The 26,722-nt window shown below is 31.8% G+C and overlaps 1 protein-coding gene across 3 annotated transcripts; it reads right to left on the bottom strand.

Moving 5' to 3' along the window:
- Positions 1-201: 201 nt before the first annotated feature.
- LOC140438370 (uncharacterized) lies at positions 202-25,023 on the bottom strand. Of its 3 annotated transcripts, XM_072528047.1 has the most exons (5): positions 24,989-25,013; positions 24,603-24,704; positions 23,278-23,477; positions 5,777-6,092; positions 202-456 (listed from the first exon to the last, which is right to left on the bottom strand). In XM_072528047.1, exons 2-5 carry the CDS (start codon positions 24,631-24,633, stop codon positions 242-244), a joined length of 762 nt encoding a protein of 253 aa, XP_072384148.1. In that variant the 5' UTR covers positions 24,634-24,704; positions 24,989-25,013; the 3' UTR covers positions 202-241. The 3 variants fall into 3 exon arrangements, 2 of the variants coding, with proteins under 2 accessions (XP_072384148.1, XP_072384149.1); XR_011950515.1 differs by lacking the exon at positions 23,278-23,477 and having other exon boundaries at positions 24,989-25,023; XM_072528048.1 differs by lacking the exon at positions 24,989-25,013 and having other exon boundaries at positions 24,603-24,727.
- Between the last annotated feature and the right edge of the window lie 1,699 nt (positions 25,024-26,722).

The raw sequence follows: 26,722 nt of genomic DNA, 5'->3' as shown, positions 1-26,722 counted from the left end.
CAACAAAAAGTAAATTGCTTTTAAATTCATCTACCATTTCTTATTACCTACTTCGACAAACCATTATTTAATTCAAGTCTTCATATTTAGTCAGTTTCAACATCTGACTGACTGCTTATATGTGGTAGAATAGAAACAAGTCACAATAATCAGATTACAAAAATTTATTAAATAAAGAAACGAAATTATGCAATTTGAGACATAAAGTGCTACATATGAAATGTGTATTATATTTATACGATTATACTTTCCTTCTGATGTTTAAATAATATTCAACTGTTGCTTTCAATTTGGTGTATATCATTTCCTGGTATTCAAAATTTTGAACATAGGTGTCGTGATTTGATCTAATATCAAAATTGTTTTCGATATAATTTGATAAGCAACGGCAGCTACAGCAAATATGGAATTTAAAATATGCCATAAATATCAGTGGATAAACAATTGCAAAGGACTCTAAAAAATACAACATATTTTTATGTTTTATTTATAAAAGTATCATTTTAAAAACATTTAAGGCTTTTTAATGACGTGATATTTTGAAATTGCTACAAAATGTCTGGTGACATGTCCTGATTGTTAACAGTGTAGATCTGCTGCTTTGCGTTTTTTTTATTTTTTTTTTAATTTTTTAATTTCTTATAACGTTTGAAGCAAAATGGTAATATTGGATTTATTATAAAATACCAAATTGAAATTGCATAAACCCAAATTTAGAAGATTATGACGGTATTAGATTTTTTCCAAATTTAGTAGTTTGATCATCAAATCATTCTGTTAAATTTTCGGCTCTCCCTGCCATGTGCATTACTAATCTAATTTGTAACCACTGTGTGTTACAAGACTGAGCCTGTATTGTCAGCTTGAACGTTACTCCATATTTATTTTAATTCATTTATGCCCTTGCTCTTGAAACGTGCCCTGAGATTTTCCACTTTAAATTGCCATCTATAGTCAGTTATTAAATTTTTAAAATAATAAACTTGCATGTAAACCAAGTAAATATAAACTGTAATATGGTGTACTTCTGACTTGACTTGACATCATGTTTTTTACTATAACCTGTATATATATATATATATATATATATATATATATATATATATATATATATATATATATCTATATATGTATATATATATATATATATGTATATATATATATATCTATATATGTATATATATATATATATATATATATATATATATATATATATATATATATATATATATATGTTTTGGATGGGTTGGAGTCAATAAAAGGGGCTATTGGTTAACTATTTGTTATCTCGAGCTTTCAATTGTGTTTACAATTATTATCAAGAGCTGCTAAAAAAGACAAAATATCTTACAAAGTTGAACAAGAAAGAAAAAAATTTTTTGTTAATTCACCAAATAAAATTAGTTTGGTTAATAAAATTGCTGCAAATACATCTCAAAAAGAATTAATAAACAAATGTCCCTATCTGATAAATGCTTCTCTGAAATTTTAATATAATTTTGAAAACATTTTCTTAACACAAAAAAATTGAATTTATAAATAATTTAAAATAGCGACCAATTACAAATAAGCCTCAATGTCATAAATGCCAACTTAAAATTTTTATTTTTGCCAATTATATTGAGAAAAATAAAATTTTGTTTAAAAATTCTTTTTTGTTTAGTAACAAAAAAGAAGAAGATTTATTCACTATTGATAGATGCCTGAAAAAATGTAACAGATATATGGAAAATTAAATCAAAATGTAAAATTTTTCAAGTTTCATATATAAATTATAAAGAAATATTATAATTATAAATTTTGCTAAAATTTTGAATTTCTGATCTTTTGTTTAAATTATTATCACTTTTGCTAATACAGACCATTTCCAAAAAAGTCCTTTTAAATGTATTACTTTCATTACATAAAATTTTAATGTTATCAAAATCCATATTATGGTCTTTATCGATTACATGCTCTGCCAAAGCACAAGATGGTTTTTTAATTCTGCAATCACTTTTGTGAGAAATAATGCGATTTGAAAGATTTCTTCCGGTCTCACCAACATACTCAGCTTCACACTGAGTACAACTAATGCTGTATACTACATTCGTTTTTTCAAATTTGTCTATAGGATATTTCTTTTTGGAATATAAAGATGAAATAGTTTTGATGTTCTTTGTTGCTATTTTTATATTGTCAATAACCTTTAGTGTTTGTATTAATTTAGGTGTTAATGATGCTATAAAAGGTAGTGAATGATAATAGATGTTCTGATTGTTAGATACAATGTTTTGAGATTTAGCAAAAAATGGTGTTATTTATATTAACAATATTAGAAAAAAGCATCCTATGTAGCATATCTGGAGGATACGAATTTTCAATTAAAATATTTTTTAACAATTGAAAATCTTCTTATAGATAATCTGGATGAGAAAGCTTTAAAACACGTTTTTTTAATCCTGTTATAATGTTCATTTACATCTTTTTTGGATGATAAGAGTAATAACTTATAGATCTAATACTACATATGGGTTTTCTGAACCATCTGGTTTTCAACATATTTTCTGTATTTCTTACAATTCTCATGTAAAGGAATGGTAGAGAATTATCTACCTCTTCTCAGTTGTACTCAGTGTGAAGCTGAGTATGTTGGTGAGACCGAAAGAAATCTTTCAAATTGCATTATTTCTCACAAAAGTGATTGCAGAATTAAAAAACCATCTTGTGCTTTGGCAGAGCATGTAATCGATAAAGACTATATTATTGATTTTGTTAACATTAAAATTTTGTGTAGTGAAAGTAATAAATTCAAAAGGACTTTTTTGGAAATGGTTTGTATTAGCAAAAGTGATAATAATTTAAACAAAAGATCAGAAATTCAAAATCTAAGCAAAATTTATAATTATATTATTTCTTTATAATTTATATATGAAACTTGAAAAATGTCACATTTTGATTTCATTTTTCATATATCTGTTACATTTTTTCAGACATCTATCAATGGTGAATCAATCTTCTTCTTTTTTGTTACTAAACAAAAAATAATTTTTAAACAAAATTTTATTTTGCTCAATATAATATTGTCAAAAATAAAAATTTTAAGTTGGCATTTATGACATTGAGGCTTATTTGTAATTGGTCGCTACTTTAAATTATTTATAAATTCAATTGTTTTTTTGTGTTAAGAAAATGTTTTCAAAATTATATTAAAATTTCAAAGAAGCATTTATTAGATAAGGACATTTTTTTATTAATTGTTTTTGAGATGTATTTGCAGCAATTTTATTAACCAAACTAATTTTATTGGTGAGTTAACAAAAAAAAATTTTCTTTCTAGTTCAACTTTGTAAGATATTTTGAATTTTTTAGCAGCTCTTGATAATAATTGTAAACACAATTGAAAGCTCGAGATAATAAATAGTTAACCAAAAGCCCCTTTTATTGACTCCAACCCATCCAAAACATTTATATATTTTTTCCAAACGAGTCATAAGTACTTCTGTTTTCTTACTCTTATATATATATATATATATATATATATATATATATATATATATATATATATATATACAAATATCTATATATGTTGATGAGACGTATAGTGCATATAATTATATATAGTGCATTATATGCACTATATACGACTCACTTCGTTTGATTTTTGTGTCATATGCTAGGATTCGGCTAGTTGTTTATTTTGTACTCAGTCAGAGGTCTTCTTCAAGTCAATTAGGCAAATTTACCTACAGTGTGTTTATTATCATCTATAGTGTCATGTGATATCTCGTATGTCGCTATAAGTTCATTAATAACGAAGATGCCGTTTAGTGCCTTTTGGTAGTCTTGTTTGTTTTTTATCTTATTTGTACCCATTTGCTACGCCACATATTAAGATTCGAATATTTGTTGATTTTGTGCTCCGTCAGACACCCTATTTCAGTCAATGAATCAAAATTTGTCTTATAGGAAATCTGTATGTCACTATACGTTTATTAATGACGAGGATGATGTGTACTGCCCTTTTGGTAGTCTTTTGTTTGTTTTTCTTCCTTAGTATATTCTTTATATCCTTCTCTTTCATTTGCAATGTCATATGTTAAGGTGGGTACACATATGCTCCGAATGCCGTCTCGAACCCCGTCGCGTTCTCAAGTGTGGACGGAGTCATGCAACCGCGTACCGTACCTCGACGCGTCAACAACGTACATCGAAGCGATCCATCGGTTGTCGGTAAAATGCCTTCGCATCAAAAGAAATTTGAGCGCGACAATGTACACCGCGAATTCATGTTTGGACTAGCTGGCGAATCTTTTATCGAATCTCCAGTCATTCAAAATAGTCAGTCTGTTATTTTGAAGGTTAAAGGTGTTTTTAAAGTTGAGTGCATCAATATGGAATGGACGGAAGAGAATAGTTTACTCATAATCGAAAATTATCGGGAAAAAGAGATATTATGGGATACAAATAATCCCAGATACTACAATAAAATAAAAAAAAACGATGCATGGGAAGAGATTGTTTCTAAAATGCAAATTACAGTGAATGAGTGTAAAAAAAAATGACCAATCTTCTATCTGGATTACGGAGAGAAAATCTTGCATCTTGCACTTGCAAATTCAACTCAATTACCTACTGCTGGAACGCTAAAATGTTTGGTACAAAGTACGGAGCGGTGTTCGGTTCGTTGCTTATTTCAATGCCCCCTGTAACAACGTCGCGAACTTCTGTTGATCGCGTCGCTGTACGCGACGGGGTTCGAGACGGTATTCGGAGCATATGTGTACCCACCTTTACAGTTTGAGCAAAGTCATAATGAACTAAAATAGATACAATTAAATTGTCTATAAGATAAGGCTGGTGCTTGGAAAAGTATTTAGTATTTATTTACATATTTTTCATTCAATGTTTTTATTACTGTATTATAATATGATCTTATTTAATCAACATATTCTAATTATTTATTTACTCTAAAAGATTACAGTATATTATTTTCTTCTATTCAGCACAACCAAATTTCATTAAAATCGAATTTACAGATTTGGCATAATAATTTTACAATCTAAATTGAAAATTTATAACTTATTATAATATATAACTTCTAGCAATTATAACTTCTAATCTACTTAAAATAAAACCTGGTCCGACTCTAATTTACTCTCTTTTAACGTGAATAAGACAGTAGCATTATCCTATAAAGGAGCTCTTCAACCCTTGCTTCTTAATAACAGCCAGATCAGTAGAATTGATTATATAAAATTTCTTGGATTTTTATAGACAGCAACGTTAAATGGTCCATTCATATCGTTAGTAAAGGAATCTATATTAAATTCGGCAAAAAAAGTATACAACCGTCTCCATTTGCAACTTAAATCTACAACTTCTTTCCTTCAGTTCCGTAAATTGACAAAAGCCTATCTATCTGAAAGACCTTATTATTCAGTGGAAGAGTTTCTTAACGAATAATTAAGAAAGTACAGTACGTTTAGGTACAAGCAACAAATTATTTTTAATATATTTGGGTATCACATGCAGCAGCTTAAACGTATTCGTAAACTAGTTCGTTTTAGGTTTTATTATGCAATTTACAATTTAGTGAAATTTTTCAATGGATTGTATATTTTATTTTATTATGTTTTATTATGAGATATTGACGATTTATCTAATTTTAGTAAATTTTAATTGTTATTGCTATTATTTTTCTTTACTTTTCTAAGATTGGTCCATAAAATTGTACAATTTTCAGTGACAATAAAGCATATTTCTACTGTATAACAATTATTGTTCAATTAGTTACCTATGATTCTTGCTATACATTCCATCCATAACGCCAATGCTCTATAAGGAGGTATATAATATTCTTCCAACAGCCAATATGAACTATTTGTATTATAATCCTTAAACACCGAGGGTAAAGCAAATAGTAAGTGTACAAACAAACTTAACATCACAAATAGAAAAATAAAAATTTTTGTATTTCTGGCTTGTTTTATACAGTATTTCTCAAATATTGGATCTTGAATTGGAAGTGTCGTGCTACTTCTCGATATAGTATCAGCAATCTCATGAGCTCTACTTAAGAACTTTGTCATTAGAAACAAACCAGCGCAACCCTAAAAATAATTAAAGATTTAAAAAAATCATACGTCTTTTGTTATTATTATGTATACAGTGATGGTTGCATTAAGAACCGGCAAAATAACGCAAAAGATAGAAAACATAATACGTTGTGAAATAAAAAGAGATGAAAGTAGTAGAGGTGGGAAATTATCGATAGAAACCTCTAATTTACATTACATTACATTAGGACTATCGATAGTTTCCCACCTTTAGATGTTAGCTTATGAGCTAGTTGACTTCAGTCATAACATAATATTACAAGTATGACGTCGAACATTAACATTTTTTAAATTTCGCATAAAGTAAAAACTGATTGCAGGCAATAAAGCAAAGCTTAAGTAAACAGTTTAATTAGTAGTAATTTGATAATTAATTCTGTGTTGACGAATACAGAATAACAAGCTATGATCATTCTGTATTGAGAAGAGTGTATGTGACGTCTTAAATCACAGTTTATTATTGATCAATACTTTAATTTTGGATAAAAACATACTCATACTTAAACTGTTTTTACTCACATTACGTGATACGTATTACTATGACTGAAGTCAACCAGCTCATAAACTAACGTCTAAAGGTGGGAAACTTTAGAAACTTTAGATCTAATGTAATGTAAAGTAAATTATAGGTTTATATCGATAATTTCTCACCTCTACTACTTGCATCTCTTTTTATTTCACAACGTATTATGTTTTCTATCGTTTGTGTTATTTTGCCGGTTCTTAAGGCACTCATCCCTGTATAACTAGGATAATAATGAGGTGGTGATGTGAGATTGTTTGGGGGAATTCCTATTTCTATAAATAAAATAATGGGACTAATGTGACATATTTTCCCAATATTTTCCAAAGCTATTTATATCAGAGAAAACTTTTGTATATAAAATAAAAAATGAAATTTTCTACAAGGTCGTCTGTTCAAAATTTCAAATTATGCCTCCGATGCGAATAAAGTTATTAAATGTAGTTCAATAATTAATGACGATTATACCAAATATTAACCCTAGAAGGATTAAGGGTGGATCACAGAATAAGAATAAATCAGAATGCCCACTCTCAGATGTTTTAGAAGGAAACACAGAACACAGACTCGGATTGAGAATCACATTTGGCATTTGGTGTAATTTTACTACTGTCAAAGTTCATATTTTGAGGTTATATTGTGTTAGATTAAAACTTTATTTATTTTTTTCTTTATTTCAAAGAATTTTGTTGTTGTTTTTATCAGGTATTTTAATATAAATCATTGAAATAAATTATGAAGTTGAAAAATATTTAAATTAATATTTTATTCTTTTTAGGTGTCCCTGATTTTATCCTGTACAAGACTAAAGATATTCGTTTTCTCCTAGTTTAAGTAGTTAATAAGGACTTCTAGTTGTAATATAATATTATGTGTAAACATTTCTATCAAATTGCCATAGTGAGTGTTTAAAAAATTTAATATACCAAATTCAAGTGCAATTAATATCTTGCACATGATTCTTTGATGTTATTAGCTGTGTAATTTAGTTTAATCGATTTTAAATTGTTTTTTTGTTTATTTCTTTTCATGTATGTTATTTGTAAATTGTATGACATGTGATAAATTACATTTTTAAAATTATTGTACATATTGTATAGTACTATAATATTGTATTTAGATTGGGCAATTGCTCCTTGACAAATAAATAAATAGCATTGAGTAAGGTCTCATTGTCACAAGACATATGTTTTTGTATATTTTTGTATTGTTACATTTTCTATTTATTATTAAGATAAATTTTAATAGCAAAACTTTATTATTTTTTCTGTTATTAAATGTAAATTTTGATCAACAGAATCAACTGGCTGGTCCATTGTATTTTACATCTTTTTTATTTAAAAATAAATGTATAAGGTAACTGTACTCTTTACCGACCATTTCCTATCACCGACCTCAATGAATTTTTTCAGTATTAGACGCCCATATGAAAAAGCCATCCATTATGAAAAGCCCATATAGGTAACTACTAAAACTTTTAACAGTTTCCTTTAATAAGCAATAGATATGGCAACATTACAAACATAAGCCAGCCGCTGACTAATGCCAAAATTGACAAATTTTAACCGATTGCTCAGTAGTGTTGCAAGACTCGTAAAAGCAGGTTATAAGAATCGTTACGCACGTGTGTTAGCATTATTAAGCATTTGTTAATATATCAAGGTTAGTATTGCACTTTTATAACAAGAAATGGCACAAAACCACGTTTTTTTAAAGATTTATTGTGTTCGTTGGTTAATTATTTTCTCCAATTAAAATTTATTTACAATTAAAAAATGGTCGGCAAAAGGTGCTTTAAAACTTAAAATGAACCCTTTACCGACCGAGCGGTCGGAATAGGGTGAATGTAGTCCTCGAATATTGTAAGATTTTAAAAATATTTTCGCGTACAATTATTCATAATATATTTTTTTTTTCTTAAAGGTAATAAACCAACGATTCACTTGAGCATTTACCGACCGACTAGATTTTAATTTTCAATTAAGACAAGGAATATGAAATTTGAATAAAAATGCATTTTTTTTTTAAGAATTACTTTTAAATATGATAATATATTTATTGTCATATTTCCAAAAGTCTGTTTTTAAACAAAAAACGATAATCATATTCATGGTACTTCATTGTTTTATAGTCGAATGAAATATATGAATTTTAACATATTCAAAAGTGGTCTCCTAAAATAATATTTTTTTCACGGTCGGTAATAGAGTGCAAGAAATATATATTGTGACCTATTACCGACCGAGAATATTATGAACGTTTTCTTTCCAGATTCAAGAAAAACTTGCTGAGCTATGTCTGAAAAACGAAAAAACTATACCACTGAAATTCTTCAGCAAGCAGTGGATTCAATTCGAGATCGAATGTAGTTTGGAGAAGCATCCAGAGAATTCAAAATTCCAAAAAGTACTCTAGTTGATAAAATTCATAACAAATATGAACAAGGTACTACAAGTGGGGCTCACTGTGTCCTGACTGCAGCTGAAGAACAAACCATAGTAGATTGGATTCTATATTTAGAAACTGTTGGTTTCCCTGTAACAAAAAATCAGCTGTTGGGGTGTATTGCAGAACTAGTTCGCCATCTAGAACGAGCAAATAAATTTAAAGACGGAATTACAGGTCGTCATTGGTACGAAAATTTCTTCGCCAGGCATCCGGAGCTCTCTCATCGAGTATGCCAGAATCTAACCAAACCTCGGGCAAATATAACAGAAAAAAGTGTAAGAGGTTGGTTTGATAGAGTTTCAGAATATTTAAAAACAAATAATTTAGAGGAAGTTCTATCAGACCCAAAAATAATTGTTAATTGTGACGAATCAGCGTTTTTTCTTTCACCAAAAGAAAAATGTGTAATCGTAAGAAAAGGTTCGAAAAAAGTTTATACCAGAATCGCTAATGACGAGAAAGAATGCCTCACGGTACTTTTAACAGTTTCGGTAGAAGGACATGTTGTGAAACCTACTGTTCTCTTTCCCTATAAAAGAGTACCAGCCAGTATGCATTTGAAAATACCCCTGGGCTGGGGTATTGGCCATTCTGACTTCGGGTGGATGACTGGAGAATGTTTTTATAAATTCATTACGAATGTATTCTATAAAAAATGGATTGTTAAAAAGAACGTTCCTTTAGCTGTTGTGCTTTTTCTAGATGGACATTCTTCACATTTAACGCTCCATCTAACTGAGTTTTGCAAAAGCAAAGGTATTATACTAATTGCTCTTCTGCCCAACTCTACACATCTATTGCAACCATTAGACGTTGCTATTTTTAGGCCTCTTAAACTTTCCTGGAAAAACAGGATTCATAATTGGCGTATTGAGAATAATGGCAAAAAACTAAAACGCGAAGATTTTGCAGAGGAACTGGACAAATGTATTAGGGTTAGCGTTACCGAAGATACAGTAAGAAATGGTTTTAGAACTTGTGGATTGTTTCCATATAATCAAAATAACTTTGACTACAGCAAACTACTTGCTCCAGTTGAGTCAAAAACGCAAGAAGAAATGGCAGGTGTTTTAAAGAAAAGTCCATTTTTAATTGAAATCGAAAAAAGAATTGACAGACAACTTCTAGAAGAATTTTATAATTGTGGCGATATTTGGAAAGGAAGTCTCTCAAACAAAGGATCGTTCTATTTCTGAAAAAAAGTTAAAAACGAAACACCGGACATCCAACATGGAAATAATATCCATGACGTAACTCTAGAAGCAAATATGCCAGAATATAATGAGATTTCGAACATCAATTTGGATTTAGATAGTTCTATTTGGGACCAAGAGCAAATCATGCTGGTACAACCTGATGGTACTTTAGTACAGGAAGCAGAATGTGAAAACTCCATTGTTTCGGAAGATACTCTGTTTCCAGTAACTGAAACAAGGGGCCCTCTTTTAGCAACGATTGAGGTTCCATTCTTGGAGCACCATAATACAATACCAGAAGAAAAAACTATTGAATATAACCTTTCAGAAAAGAAAAAAACTGCACCGGAGACACCCTCGAAAAATATTCCAGTAACTCAAACAAGCGGCTCTCTTTTAGCAACTATTAAGCTTCCATTCTTGGAGCAGCATAATACTACCACAGAAGCAAACACTCTTGACCATGAACCTTCAGAAAAGAAAAAATCTACACCGGAGACGCCCTCGGAAAATATTCCTCCTCTTCTTAAAAATGTTACAACTCCTTTCAAAAAAGGCTTTATTCTGGCCAGAAAAAAATTATATTGAAACAAATAAAAAGGTAGTGAAAAAAATTACTCCTACAGTCGCCACGTGGGAAGAATTTGTAGATTACCAACGGAAAATCGATGCCGAAAAGAAAAAAAAAAGAAGAAAAATTATTGGAGAATAAGAAAAGAAATATGATTTTAAAATCAAATACAAACAAAAAGAAACCAAAAAATGTGGTGAAACAAGAAAAGATAACAAAAAATAAATTTAATATTTCTGAAGGAGAATATGCTGTGATTATTTATGAAGGAGAGTACTTTCCCGGAGTAAGTCTTGGCTTTGACGGTGCGGGATTAAGAGTGAAGACTATGATAAGAAGTGGTTCACATTGGAAATGGCCTGAGAAAGAGGATATTTTATCATATTCAGAAAATGAAATATTTTCAAAAATTAATCCTCCAAAACTCGTGAATAAAAGGGGCATCTATGCAATTCCAGAGATGGATGCAATAAAAACTATAATAATAAAAAAATAAAATTATTTCATACCAAAGTTGAATCTATTATACATGCCCAATATATTATGTAATGTAATAATATATTATGAATTTATATTTTTAAAAATATTAAAATCTTCAACTGAGTTTGTTTTTTCAATTAAGCCAGTAGATATGATTTATTTTAAATAAATAAGTTAATATTATGTTGTTATAATTACTTAAATAAGTAGTCCCCTAAGCAGGTCGCTGATAGGACTGAAATGTCCGGTAATTAGGTGCTTGTGGTCGGTAATAGCAACAAAATCGGTCGGTGATAAGTGATAAGTAAATATTTTTCAGGCCGGTCGATGAGGGGGCAGTTTAATGAAATTGTACATAATTACTGAAACATTTAAAAAAATAATTAAACTTGTATAATATTATTTTTTCTATATTACTACCTGAGTCGGAAAGATTAAAACTTATTTTTAAAAATTATGCAAAGAAAAATAAATATGTATTCTTATTTATAGTTTATTCGTCTTCCGGGTTTGGACCGTGTCATTTGTGAGTGACCCAAAAGTGGGTTCATCTCGACGTTTCGCTACAATTGTATGTAGCTTCTTCAGGAGAACAAAAAAGATGTTATGATCTTATTATTATTGAATCTGCTTATAAGGAAAACCTTAGGTGGTCGGTGAAAAGTACATTTACCTTAGTTGTGTGGAAATTACTGCTGCGAACATTATTTCTTTTGTTGCTTATTTTGATTTCTATTGATAAGTTGTCAGAAAATAAATTTATTTTTATACATAAATTTTATAATATTAATAATATTTTAATGATAAACATTGGCAAGGTACCTTTATTTCAAATAATATCGACAACTATATAAATAGGCCAGTATTTTATGGCTCCAAATGATTAATATTTTGGCAAACAAAATATTAATTTTCACATCATGGCATCATCATCTACGTCAACTCAACCTAGTTCTGTACCAGACCAACAACCTGTGCAACCTAAAAGTTACTCTTCCGTTACCAGACAACCAACTACTAGTGTTTTTCCGTCAAGAAATCAAGCAATCGTATTCGATTCAATAGACAACACTAAAATTGAAGATTACCTTCACAGTTTAAGCCTTAATAATTCGACCAATCAACATTATTTTCTGTTCAAGGCTAGCCAACAACAGAATATGCATTTACTTAGCAAATGAAAAATTGGTCGATGATTTTATTACCAACCACGGAAAAATCAACATTAATCAACAATTCTTGCAAGCACGTCGACTAATCACCCCCAGCCAACGACTAGTACTTTCTAACGTATGTCCGTCCATTCCCCACTTAATCTTGGAATCTGAATTGCAAGCACTTGGTGTCAAACTTATGTCACCCCTATCTTTTCTACGGATAGGGACTTCAAGTCCTGAATTCCAGCATATAATAAGCTTCAGGCGGCAAACCTACATATCCCCTTTAACCAACCATACCTTACCCGATTCTTTTGTTATTACTCATGAGGAAACATCATATAGAATATACTTATCTCTAGATAACCAGACTTGCCAAATATGCAAAAACTCCAAGCACTTAGCAAAAGACTGTCCAGCAAAGGTATCTGTATCAGGCGACACAACTTCTATACCTCACAATATAGAAGTCGGTCAGAACCCTATCGATAATAGTAACAATCAGGTGACTAAAGAAGTAACTAGTACCATCCAACAAAAACAAACCCAACTGAAAAAACAAACTGTGCAACATAAAACACCAAGTACAAAACTCCTAACTAATCAAATAGAAACAGATCCAGTATCACAAAAACGCACAGTTTCTGAGCGTTCTACACCATCCCCAACTCCTTCATCAGAACCTGTTTGAATTACCAAAAAACAAAGAGAAAAAGACTAAATTAAACCAAGAAAAGAAACCAACAAAGACGGTAGAGGAAATGCTGAAACCAACAGAAGAATTATTTAACGACCAAAATTCCAATATCCCTTAAACTATGAACAACTAATAGATTTCTTCGAAAACTGTACAGGATCTTCGGACCCACTAAGTATCGCAAAAATATATACCAATGAAATTTCTGAAGTCACAGATCTACTGACAAAAATTTACTCTAAACTAAATGACAGAAAAATTAAAAGTAGATGCACCCGAATTAGAAATAAAATTCTTCGACAAATTGATCCAAATTTCCATATCGAGGCAGACAGCGATACCTCTGTAGAGACATACTAACATAATAATAGTATTCAACAGTTTAATTCAATGGAATCTAAATGGGTATTACACCCATTTAGAAATGTTGCAAATATTAATTTAAAAATACAGACCAATGATTCTATGTTTACAAGAAACTAATTTTAAAAGCAACACTGTACATAAACTAAAAAACTTTAATTGTTTCTTTAAAAATCGACAACATGCTAAAATAGCCAGCGGAGGAGTAGCGATATACATAAAGAACGACATTGATAGTATAAAAATACCATTAAAAACAAACCTGGAGGCAATTGCAGTCAGAATCAAACACGTAACTACCTTTTACGTATGCAACATATACATTCCCCATATCCAAGAACTTAACCATAACGAAATATCGAACCTCTTAGATCAAATACCTATTCCACGACTAATCAACGCAATTCAACGACAATTCAACGCACATAACCCTTTATGGGGTTCAAAAAAATTAACGAGTCTCGGTAGAAAAATAGAATCCCTTCTGGAAAAATTTAACCTAAATCTACTTAATCATGGACAACACACCCGTTTCGACATTAGATCGGGTGAAGGTTCTGCTATTGACTTGTCTATATGCGAACCATCAATAACTCATATGCTTTCATGGGATGTATTACTGGAGCCATACGATAGTGATCACTACCCCATTATAATCCATAACGAAGAATCATCTACAGCTATACCTGAAGTAAAATGGAACTTGAAAAATGCTGACTGGAAGAAATTTCAAAACCACATCCAACACAACTTGCATGTCATAAACCAAAACAGTAATGTGAATAAAGAAGTAGATTTTATTACAAAACTGATAATAGATTAAGCAGACAAAAATATTGGAAAAATTAACTTCGCCAGTAAATTCCATCCAGTTCCTTGGTGGAACCAAGAATGCAAACAAGCAATTCAACAATCCAAAAAAGCGTTGAATAAATTCAAACGACAGAAAAATGAACAAAACTCTTTAGAATTCAAACGACTACGAGCTATAGCCAGATATACTATCAAAAAAGCAAAGCGCGAATATTGGATAACATACGTTTCAACAATTGACAGTTCTACTCCAATGACAACTGTATGGAAAATAGTAAAAATAATATCTGGTACAAAATCACACTAGTCGGTAAATCTGTTAGAGCAAAATAATGTAATATATAAATCTCAAAAGGAAATATCAAATATACTGGCATTAGGTTATGAAAAAAACTCAAGCGATGCATACTATTCACCAAATTTCTTAAAGAACAAAATAAATGAAGAAAAATCTACCATAGACTATGAAGACCAAAATAACAGCGAAATAAACTTTCCAATATCGATGGATGAATTAGAAACGGTAATGAAAAATTGTAAGAACTCGTGCCCTGGGTCAGATAATATACCCACTATTTTTCTAAAAAACCTCACCTACCCATCTAAAGAATACTTACTCAGCATGTTCAACCTAATTTTCTAGAAAAATGTATTTCCAGAATCCTGGAGAAATTCAATAATAATTCCTAATACTAAACAAAGTAAATCAAAATCAGATCCCGAAACATATAAGCCAATATCTCTTACTTGTAGTATGTGCAAAATGCTAAAGAAAATAATAAATAACAGACTCATATGGTATCTGGAATCAAAGAAACTAATTATACTAGAACAAAGCGGCTTCCGAAAACGTCGTTCTACTGTAGACAACCTTATTGATGTAGAATCGGAAATACATGAGGCTTTCGCAATCAAACAACACTGTATTGGAATATTTTTCGACATTAGTAAAGCCTACGATTCATTATGAAAATATTGAATTTTGAAAACGCTCAGCGAATGGAAAATAAGAGGCAACATAATCAAATACATATCAAACTTATTAAAAAATAGACAATTTCAGGTCAGAGTAGACGGCGTATATTCCTCAACAAAAAATCAAGAAAATGGTATACCACAGGGCTCGAACCTTAGCACTACTCTGTTTCTTGTAGCTATGAATTCTATTACCGCAAAAATTAAACATTCTGTAAAAGCTAGGCTATATGTAGATGATTTAGTTATACTTTGTAAAGGAAAGAACCTAACAAACATCCATAACCATGTCCAAAAAGCCATAAATCAAATTGAAGAATGGTCATTCACAAGTGGTCTTCAGTTCAATACCCTTAAAACCAAAGCAGTATGTTTTACGAAAAGTCACCAAATACAACCTAAGAACTTATATTTAAATGGAGAACAGCTTAAATATGTAGACGAAGTTAGATTTCTCGGTATGATCTTTGACCAAAAACTAACTTGGAAGAAACATTTAGAATATTTAAAAAAGACATGTCAGCCTGACAAAAATGGGGCGCCGACTCGTCTACATTACTACATATCTACAAGGCTTTAGTACGCTCCAAACTGGACTACGGCTCAATTGTTTACAACTCCTCCAAAAAATCGCACTTAAAAACAATAGATGTTATTCAAAATACAGGCCTACGAATCTCCTTAGGAGCACACTACACAAGTCCAATACAAACTCTATACTGGGAAAGTGGAGAGATTCCACTCGCATTTAGAAAACAATATCTAAGTCTTTCTTATGCCGCAGCAGTATCGTCTAATCAAGATAATCCTGTTATACACAACGTATTCGCTGACCGCTTTAAAAGTTGTTTCCAAACTTCAAATCAAACTGATCACCCTTTCTATTACCGCCTACATACCTACTTGTTAACAATGGGTATCCATTTTCCAGACACCTACGATATCTCCTCAATTCAAACCCCTCCTCCTTGGACAATTCGACTTCCCTCTACTGACACCAGCTTATTGCGCCTAAACAATTCAGAAACGCCAGCAAGTCAAATTAATCAAGAATTTCTAAAAATATTAAGTAAATATGGTAGCTGTTTCAAAGTTTACACCGATGCCTCCAAAAACGAAGACGAAACTGGGGCAGCAATCTACTCATCAGATTATACAGAAGCTTACAAATTACCTTCATATACAACAACGTTCTCAGCTGAAGTGTATGCGATACTAAAAGCACTAGTTCTGATAGTTAACAAAAATAAAAAGAGAAATATCATTATTACAGATTCTCCCAGCTCAATAATGGCATTAATCCAACTCTACTGTAATCATCCACTACTCCTTCTCATTAAAAAGAAACTAAAACATGCAGAAAATATACAAATTAAAGTTAATTTTATATGGGTACCGTCACATACTGGAATCGAAGGAAACGAGGTTGTAGATAAAATAGCAAAAAATGCACCTACTAACCCAAACGCAGAAGAGAATACGAAAGTTTTTCACACCGATCTGAAAGCATTCTTTAAAGAAAGGATTAATTCAATATGGCAGGATACATGGAAGAACTCCCCAACCAAGCTGTACGAAGTTGATAAGAATCATAAAAAATTCCCAAAATTTAACAATAGAAGACAACAAGTAACCTTCACTCGCCTCCGGATTGGCCATACTCGGTTAACACACGACTACCTACTAAAACGTACTGATAAACCTGTGAGTGATATGTGTAAAAGTGTCTTAACGGTAAAACATTGTTTATTGCAGTGCCCCAAGTACGATGTGCAACGCGAAATGTATAACATACCATCAACATTAAACAGTGCTCTTGGAAAAGACAGTAATACTAAAAATATTTTCGCTTTTCTCAAAGACTGCAAGCTGATATCAAAAATCTAATATTTTACTGTGTATAGATCTAGGTTTATTTTTATTTATGTATTGCTATATTTAATATTCTAGTGTTAAGTTCTAACTCTGTATCACAATCCATACACGCTAATAACCCTGCGTGGTTGATGCGTTATATAAGGGAAAAAAATGACACAGTTTAATAATTTTTATTTGTTTGAGAATTGTAGGTTTACTCCTCTATAAACATATGTTGCTTGGAGTTAATAAAATCTTTCTTTAAAGGTTTACACTTCAACTGGCTTAAGTACAAAATTTGATTGATGTCACAGATCCAAATTTATCTTTCACCATCTTCATTCATTATTTTAGTTTTACAGGAATAAATGTTACACCCTTTTACTAACACCAATAATGTACTTTATGAGTAATACTGCTCAACTTTTTTAATAAGAGAGTATTGAAAATTTGTTAAAGCAGCACATAACTGAAATATCACTGTTATTTGAGATATGTAAAAATTTGGAATTTGCTGCAATATATTGTAACACTTTATTCTTCGGATCGCTCTCTAACATATATCCTAGCTTTTGCTATGGGGGTCTGTTTTGTTTGGCTCTGTAAACTGAGGAGCACTTAGGAAATGAGGAATATTTAAGTGTACCCCTCAACCAATAAATCTTTAAATAAGAAACCTTTATCCGCTAGAATAACATCACCATAGCTCATTTGGTCTAGAATGCTACAGTTTTTTAATCAGAAATCTATCCAGGATAGGCACTGCTGACATATGTGATGACACCATTTGGTGATACTTCTACAAGAACATTCCAGGTGTTATGGTGCTTATAAGAACTGTTATTTTTTGTTTTTCCATACTGGTAGGAGTAACTGAGTACACTTCTGTACAATCTAAAATGATTCTACAATTTCTATATGATGAAAATGCAGTTGGAAGGCATGCTTGATTTTTTTTTCTTGCAAGTATCTTTTCCATCAGTTGTAATAAAATTTCATCCAACACATTTTTTATTTATTTATTCCATGAAAGGACAAACGTCACTTATAAAAAAATGCTAAATATAAAATTACAGACCCTGAGCGAAAGCTATGTAGGTCAAATTAGAAAAAGTATATAATACAAACACTAATACAATTACTTTAACACATTAAGAATTTTTTAATATGAAGATGAGGTTCAACTGTGCACTTTGCTTTTTCGTGTCTGGATCCGACTACAGTTTTTCTGCCCAATATCGGGCTACGTCTACACCCTTTGTATTTGCGAGCCATAAATCATCGAGGGTGCACTGTGATGGGCAAAGTCTGCATACTGTCAGGTGCTCCACGTTCTGTATTTCCCACATTCACAAAGTGCGTCGCTGTCTGTCTTGATGCCCCATTTAATGAGGTTCTGTTTACAGGGGCAACACCTGTGCTTATGCGATTCAGTGTCCGCCAGGTTTTCCAGTCCAGGTTCATTCCATTAGGTCGTTCTGGATGTAGGGAGAATAGTTCGGGTGGTTCGACGCTGACATTTCTCATAAACCTTTTCCTTGATTTAAGTCGGCTGATTCCTGGCGGTTCGTCAAACCCGTATAATTGGTGCCTTTCATCGAAAGTTTTCCTGAACTTCTCCACATGTTGTGAGGCGCATCTACGGTCATCTGGTGATGAGAATCCAGCTACCCGGTACAGTAGGGGAAGGGGGGTAGGCTTCATACAACCGGTAATTATTCTGCATGTTTCATTTAACGCCGTGGTGACTTGTTGGGCGTGTCTAGATCTACTCCAGACGGGACAAGCATATTCCCCTGTTGAGAAACATAAGGCCTCAGCTGTTGTCTTTAAGACCTGGGGGTTTGCACCCCACTTGCTCCCTACAAGTTTTCGGAGAAGGTTGTTTCTCGTAGAAACTTTTTGTCTTGTGCTCTGACAGTGGAATTTATACGTTAGTGACCGGTCTAGTACTACTCCAAGATATTTGGGCCTATCAGTATGTTTCAAGCGTTGTCCCTCCCAAGAAACATTTAGCTTTACATGCGCCAGTTAATTGTTGAGATGGAATGCACATACTTTTATGCGTTTTAGTAGGGTTTGGCTTTAATGAGTTTTGTTTGTAGTAAGTTGACATCATGTTTAAAGCCTCTTCCATTGTCAACTCTACTTGTGTGAGTATTTTCCCCTTTACGGCTATACCAATTTCATCTGCGTAGACACAACTCTCAGTCTGAGGGTGCCTTGGTTGGTAGTTGGTGTAGATGTTAAATAAGGACGGCGCCAGAACGCTTCCTTGAGGTAGGCCATTTTTTTGGGTTCTCCATCTGCTCTTCTTTCCATTTAGCAAAACGTAGAAACGTCTATTACACAACAGTGATCTAATGATATTTACCAGGTCGTAGTCAAGCACAGTGTTATAGTTATAGATCTTAGTTAGCAGGGTTCTGTGGTTTATCGTATCATAGGCCGCTGTGAGGTCTATCAAGGCTACTCCCACTATCTCTTTCTGCTCAAATCCCTCCTCTATGTATTCTGTTAGGTTCAGACCTTGGCCTGTGCATGATTTACCTGGTCTGAAGCCTGCTTGTTGTGGGATTAATTTTGCATCTAATTTTTCCTGAATGCGGTTTAAAATGAGGCGTTCATACAATTTATACAAATGGCATAGTAGGGATATCGGACGGTAGCTACTCGGTAGTTCAGAGTCTTTCTCAGGTTTCAGAAGGGCTACTACTTTTGATTTACGCCACAGTTTTGGAATCTGGTAGGTAGAGCGACAGATGTTAAATAGATCAAGCACCCATTGTCTCGCTTTTTGCCCGAGGTGTTTTATCTGCTCTGTTAGGATTTCGTCCACTCCAGGTGATTTTCCATTTTTCATACAGTCAATACCGTTTTTGAGCTCTTCGATGGTAAATGGGTTTCGCAAGAGAGTTGTTTCCTGGTCTTGAGTTCTTATAATCTTTGGCGTTATGCAACGATTGTTTGTTTTGCCATTCAGAAGCAGTTGATGGGCATGTGATTTGGCGTTATTGCATATAGCTCTTTCATCTCTGTGGGATCATCATTAAGTTTTTTGATCATATTCCAAGCCTGCTTACTACTATGCGTCATATTTATTTTACTTAAAGTCTCGCTCCACCGTTGTTGTCTGGAGGCACTTATTTTTTGCTGCAGTCTCTCCCCTATCTCTGCCGTAACTTCGCTAAATGGGTCTTTACTATATTCTTCGGTATACTTTGACATAATGTCTTTTGCTTCATCGTTCAGACCAGATATGTAATGTTGTTGACATCCTCTGGGTATGTGTTTACATGAGATTGGTTTTACAAGTTTGATGAACGCGTCATAGTTATTGGGGATCGGGACTATATTTTTCACTTGTGTTTCCAAGAACAGAACTTGTGATCAGAAAATGTTGCCCAGTTCGCTTTTTTGAAATTAAACCTTCGTTTGAAAGGGATTTTGGGAGCTTTTATAGCGCTGTAAACGGTTATTCCCACGGGCCTACGTTGCGTCTTCGGTATAGGCTTATATACCTTCCTAACGCAACGGTCCTCTAAAGACATGCTGATGAAGGTGAGATCAAGGTTGTAAACTTTCTTCCATATTTTGCTCTGGAACGAATAGGGCAGTTTTGGGTCATGTAGAAGTGCCAGGTTGTTTTGTTCAGCCCACGATTCCACAAGATCTCCATTGTGCATCAACTGTGCAAACAACTTGTATATGGTGTACAGATATTATCAATATTGATATTTATATAACAGATGCATTACGTCTTTCTGGTAGAGATACAGCCACTTTTTGTGTGCATTGATGTGGATAGACCTGGTTTAGGACTATTTGTTGATGGTCCAGCTGCTTCATCCACAATATCAACTAAAGATGAATGAAGTTGCCCCTTCATCTAAGGAGGAATTTATTTGCTGAGCCTGTCTTTTGTCAAAAAAGTATTCCTATTAGATTAAGATTTTTTCTTTACCATTTTTCTGAAGTGGAGAACAGAAACTTTTTCTTTGTTATGCTCAAAAATTGTAGGTCCATTTTTCCTATCTTGGTCCAGAAAATGACAACTAAATACTAACGAGTACTTAGGTGGTTCTCTATCTTGCCTCCTGAAAACAGACCATAATAAAGTTATTAATTTTAGTCTAATATACAAAGGGAACAATTACATTTTAAATTATCTTTAAAAATCATGCCAGATACATAGTATAAGTCTGAAAACACAATCACAGAATATCTAAATATAAACAATATTAAAACAAACTAATAACTACTTTTACCTCATGAGATTTATCCACTTCTGCTCCTCTGAAATTTTGGAAGGGAATACAAAAAAACTTGAATGTTTTTTGCTCACTGTAATGTTTACAATTTGGAGCAAAGCACATAACCATTTTATTAATAATAGGATGGATGTAATAATAAAATAACAGTCCTTATAAATCGAATATCTTTAATACTTTCATGGAATAAAATTACTGGCACATGAAAAAGAATAAAACCTAAACTTAAATATTTTTCAACTTCGTAAATAAATTAAATGATTTATTGATTAATTTTGAAATATCCTGATATAAAAACAACAACAAAATACCTTGAAACAAGGAAAAAAATGATTAAAGTTTTAATCTAACACTATAGAACCTCAAAATTTAAACTTTAACAGTAATACATACTTTGATACTCTTACCTCACAAATTCACGAACAACAAATAAAATGAATCGCACAGAATGGATATTCAGAAGGGAAAGTCCTTATTTATTCTCTAAAATATTTAAAAAATCAACATTTCCAACTTCTTATCGGATAAATACATGTAAAGCAGATTCGTTTGGACGCCAGACCAGAATAATTTTTATTTATTTACTGAACAGCACTCGTTCCGTGGTTCCTACTAAAACATGGCGGAAAGTCTGCTCGAACGAGATGCGCGTACTTAATTTTCTATGGAGAGTGGGCATTCTGATTGTTTCTTATTCTGTGGGTGGATTAACAAGTATAGACAACACTGCATTACATCTGATTTTTTAAATACCTTTGTTCCTAAAAATCTTAAATTATTCGTAGTTTTCGGCGTAATACTGCTTTATTAGGGAGCTTAATAAGCATTTCTATAATTTAATTTATTTCTTCCTACTTTTATAAAAACTTTACGGTAAACATAAATAGCCCACCTTGATTCATTATGAAACTGATAGTTCTCTAGACTGGTCGGTAGTTTACGGCTGATAACGTCGTAATTACGAGTAAACAATTACGTCGAAACAGCCTCTGCGGTGTTAGGTTTTAGTCTCGCGCTTCTACATTGTTTAGAAGAAGTGGTAGCAAACCTCTTTGAAGTGTTCAACGAAGAAGACGACATTGAAAATTCAACTGGATATGTCCAGTGTTGACACAATTCATGTATATAAATCAAACACTGTGCCACATGTATATAAATCAAAGTCGGTCAGAATCTACTTATCCCACCTCCCACGCTCTATGTGGTAAGCTGTACCAAATATTTTTTGTGAGCAATCAGGACATCGACATGAAGGCAAAGTAGACCGCAATAAAATAGATTGCAGTCGTTCCAAAAATTCTTTACTCCGGCAATACTACAAAATCTTGTGCGGCATACCAATGAAGAACCTGAGCATACAAACGTGTCAAAAACAGATGATACCAAGATTTTGGCTTACTTGGTATTTACATGACACCAATACTATTCATTTTTCTTTCAAATCTTGCAATTTTGGTACTTTTTAAATAATATTTAAAACTGATTTTGGGTAAAATTGGCTACTCTTTATTATATATTTTTAAATATTGCATGCTTTTTGTAAGACATTTTGGCAGAATTTTTGTGGTAGGTAATTTGTAGTGGTGTTTAAATGGTCAGTTTTCTGTTTTTCAACTTAACCAGTCTTTTTGGTAACTTTCTTGAATTAGTTCATTAATTTTTATTATATTTTCAAAAACCCAAGAGAAGACTTCATTTTATGTTTTTTTTTAAGGAAATAGAAACTTTTCCTTTCATTCTTAAAAATACAACATTTAGGGAACGTTTATATTCTTCACAAATCAAATCAAAAGAATTACATAAACAAAAGCAAAAATATTATAATTACCGGTTGGACGCCGATAGTTGTTGAGATATAAGGAATTAGAACTTTCCAAGTACCAGTTTTATTGTATAACATAATCATCCCTGCAATAAAATGAGTTTCGAGAAATGCTAGTACAAATATAAAACAAATGTATAGTAGCCAATCATATTGCCTGTTGTGACCCATTATTATAATTAGTTTAATTATTTCCAGTTTATCACCTTAAAAGTAAAAAAATAAACGTTAAAACAATTAACAATATAGTCACTGTGCAAAGAATAAAACTAAAAGTCTCATTTCTGTGGAGTGAAATCATGGATCAAGTTTTCAGAAGATGGTACTACTGCCGCATGTTCAGAATGTTATACATACACCATGTCATAAAGAACAAAAGTTATGCTTACTGTAAACATAAGAAACATGTCATGTGATGCATATTAAGAAGTAACGACTGATTCAGCTGATTTTACAAGGAAAAATGAAAGGCAAAATAACTCAGGAGCTTCGAAGTACACCGCTCTGAAGAATATTAGACAGTCTGTCAGAATGTGGACCAAGCATTTAGATTTAGATTAACGTGATTGGCCCATATCTACAGATTATAATATTCAACAACACTTCTTACATAGTAACAATATTATTTTAAAAAGAACACTTTTTAAAAGGAAAATTAATTCTCTTCTCATAAGCACATGTACCGTAAAAAATGTAGAGCATGTCCAAAAATGTTGGACATTATTTTATGCAACTAAATATAAATCAGAAAGTTTTATATTGGCTCAAATCACCTCATTTGTACTACTTTAAAATCTAAGGGTGCGCCCTAGATTTCTCACTCTGTACAAGTCGATATGTACTGTACTTAAAAAAGTTATCTAAATAAAGACCGAAAACTATGTGTATGAATGCCATACTGTATCAAATTGCTGAAAATGGGGTCAAAATTTTCCGAAAATCAAAGATTGTCACTGCTACTGGTACCAATATTTTTGTACGGCATTGGGTCGCAGGTCGTTATTTTTGTATCACCTATCTAAATTATAAATACCGTATAAATATGTTTGACCATAATGCTTCCCTTTTGAGTGGTCTATTGGCCTTACCTGTGTAGTAACCTGTACCCATAAAAATTGACGGCATAGTTTCTAAAGTTGTAATTCCATTATTTATAAAAAATAAGAGGAAAAAGGTTCCGTGGGCTTGTAATCTATGAGACATATTTGTGAGTTAAAAAATATTTGTTGTTATAAAGTGCAATATCGATTTGTAACGGGTAAGAAACTTACTAGTGTTGCAATAAAAGAAATAAACATAGTATACTAACAAACCATATTATTTGCTCTTACCTTGATGTTTTCTTCTATACAAATTTTCCATGATTAAAATAATAGAAAAAAACTTTTCGTATAACTAAAAAAATGTGATAAATATTTCCTTGGACTGACACACTGAAAATATATAAATCCATTATCACTAGTAATATCCCTAGGACATTGATAACAAACGAGATAATTTCATGACAATCGAAAGCTCGTTACTTGATAACAGCACGAAGCCGAAGGCTGAGTGCTGTTACCAAGCAACGAGCTTGAGAAATTTGTCATGAAATTATGAGGCATTCATCAATGTCCGAGGGATATTCGGCGGATAATTTTTCGAAATATTCCCCAAATATATTTGTGATTGTAGGTTGTATTTCTGGAAATTTTTTCTTTGATTAGCGCATTTATACTTTGAACATTCTCATTGCCGAAACGTGACATTTTGAAATTTATTTGGATGAAGTTGTCAAACTCGATCGTGTTGTCATAGGGATTGAAAATTGCACTGAATGCAATTATCAGTCTAATGTTGACATGATTGGGTAAAATTGTTTCAAATAACACAAAATGACGAAATTTGAATGGTTGTTAGAACAGTCGAAAAATTATCATACTAATATATGTGCTAAGGTAAAAAATTGTATGTAATGATCTAAATATTGGATTGTAATGAGACAGATCTCTCAGTCATATATATAAGTTGTATACGCGAATCTTAGTTAAGAGAATGGAACGAAAATTAGAGACTTATCAACCAAGGGAACAGGCAGGATTCCGAGAAAAAGTTACGGAACAAATTACCATCTACAAAGTATAAAAACCCTAATAGAGAAAGCAGTGGAATACAATAAACCTCTAGTTCTAATATTTATCGATTTTCACAAAGCCTTTGACACAGTTGAGCTAAGCAAAATATTACAGGCGCTTAAAGAATGCAGGCTAAATTATAGATATACTAAATTATTATACAAAATATACCTGCAGGCAACAACCACTGTCAGATTACATACTAACAGTAATCGCATAAAAATAGAACGGGGGGTTAGACAAGGAGACCCAATGTCACCTAAACTTTTTAATACGGTGCTAGAACATGCTTTTAAGAATTTGGATTGGATGACAAAGGGAATAAAAATAGATGGAGAATATCTAAACAACTTACGTTTCGCCGATGATATACTTATAATAGCTGAAGATCTAGGTATGGCAAGAGAGATGGTACAGGAACTCGTTGTGGCTACAGAAAGTGTAGGTTTAAATATAAATATGTATGTATAAATAAAACTTTCGAAATGTGTCTATATCGTCAAATGTTAAAGATACTGATACTGATTACGTTACTAATCAGGACTACTTATTTATAAAAAAGAGCTGTTAACCACAAAAAAACAGTCAACAACAAGTAAATTGGTCACAATATAAGAAACAGAAAAAGATATGAATTGCTGCAACTAATTTTACTGGGAAAAGTAAAAGGAAAACGCGGACCAAGAAGACAAATAATTTCATGGCTGCAAAATCTACGTTGTGCTTCAACAAAACAACCACAAATTTTTTCAGAGCAGCGGTATACGGCATATTAAAAGTATCTCTGAACATATAATGAAGATAAAAAAATACCAAAGAAAAAATAGTTTTGGAAAAAAAAAGAAAATAGAGAAAACAGATTCTCAATTGGAAAATATTTTTCTAATCTGTTATTATTATACCTGTATGAAAAAGAAAACGAAGTGATGTCGTTATTGAGTATGCTAACAATCTCGCGCTATGCCTACAATATTTTATTTGTACCAAATACTATTTATAAAAAAATAATATAGTATATACACGCACTTGTCATTTTGAGTCTTAAAATATTAAATGATCTATTTTATTGATAAACACTGTAATAATATTTTTGTTAATTAATATATTTCGGCAAGTAATTATAAATGATTAACATCATTAAATAGAATAAAAAAATAGAGTTAATATTTTTATAGTAATCAAATAATGATGCCTAAACTCTTAATCAGCTCACTTATTTTTCTTTTTCTATGATATTTAAGCCACCTTTTTAATTACATGAAATTATGGGCTTCAACGAAAATATAAAGAAGTCAAAGGCCATCAACGATTTTTTTAAATGATCGATTCAGTTGTTG

The sequence above is a fragment of the Diabrotica undecimpunctata genome, chromosome 4 (genome assembly GCF_040954645.1).
Source record: "Diabrotica undecimpunctata isolate CICGRU chromosome 4, icDiaUnde3, whole genome shotgun sequence".
NCBI lineage: Eukaryota > Metazoa > Arthropoda > Insecta > Coleoptera > Chrysomelidae > Diabrotica > Diabrotica undecimpunctata.
The sequence above is the reverse complement of the archived record's forward strand: the minus strand, read 5'-3'. Positions and strand labels throughout refer to the sequence as shown.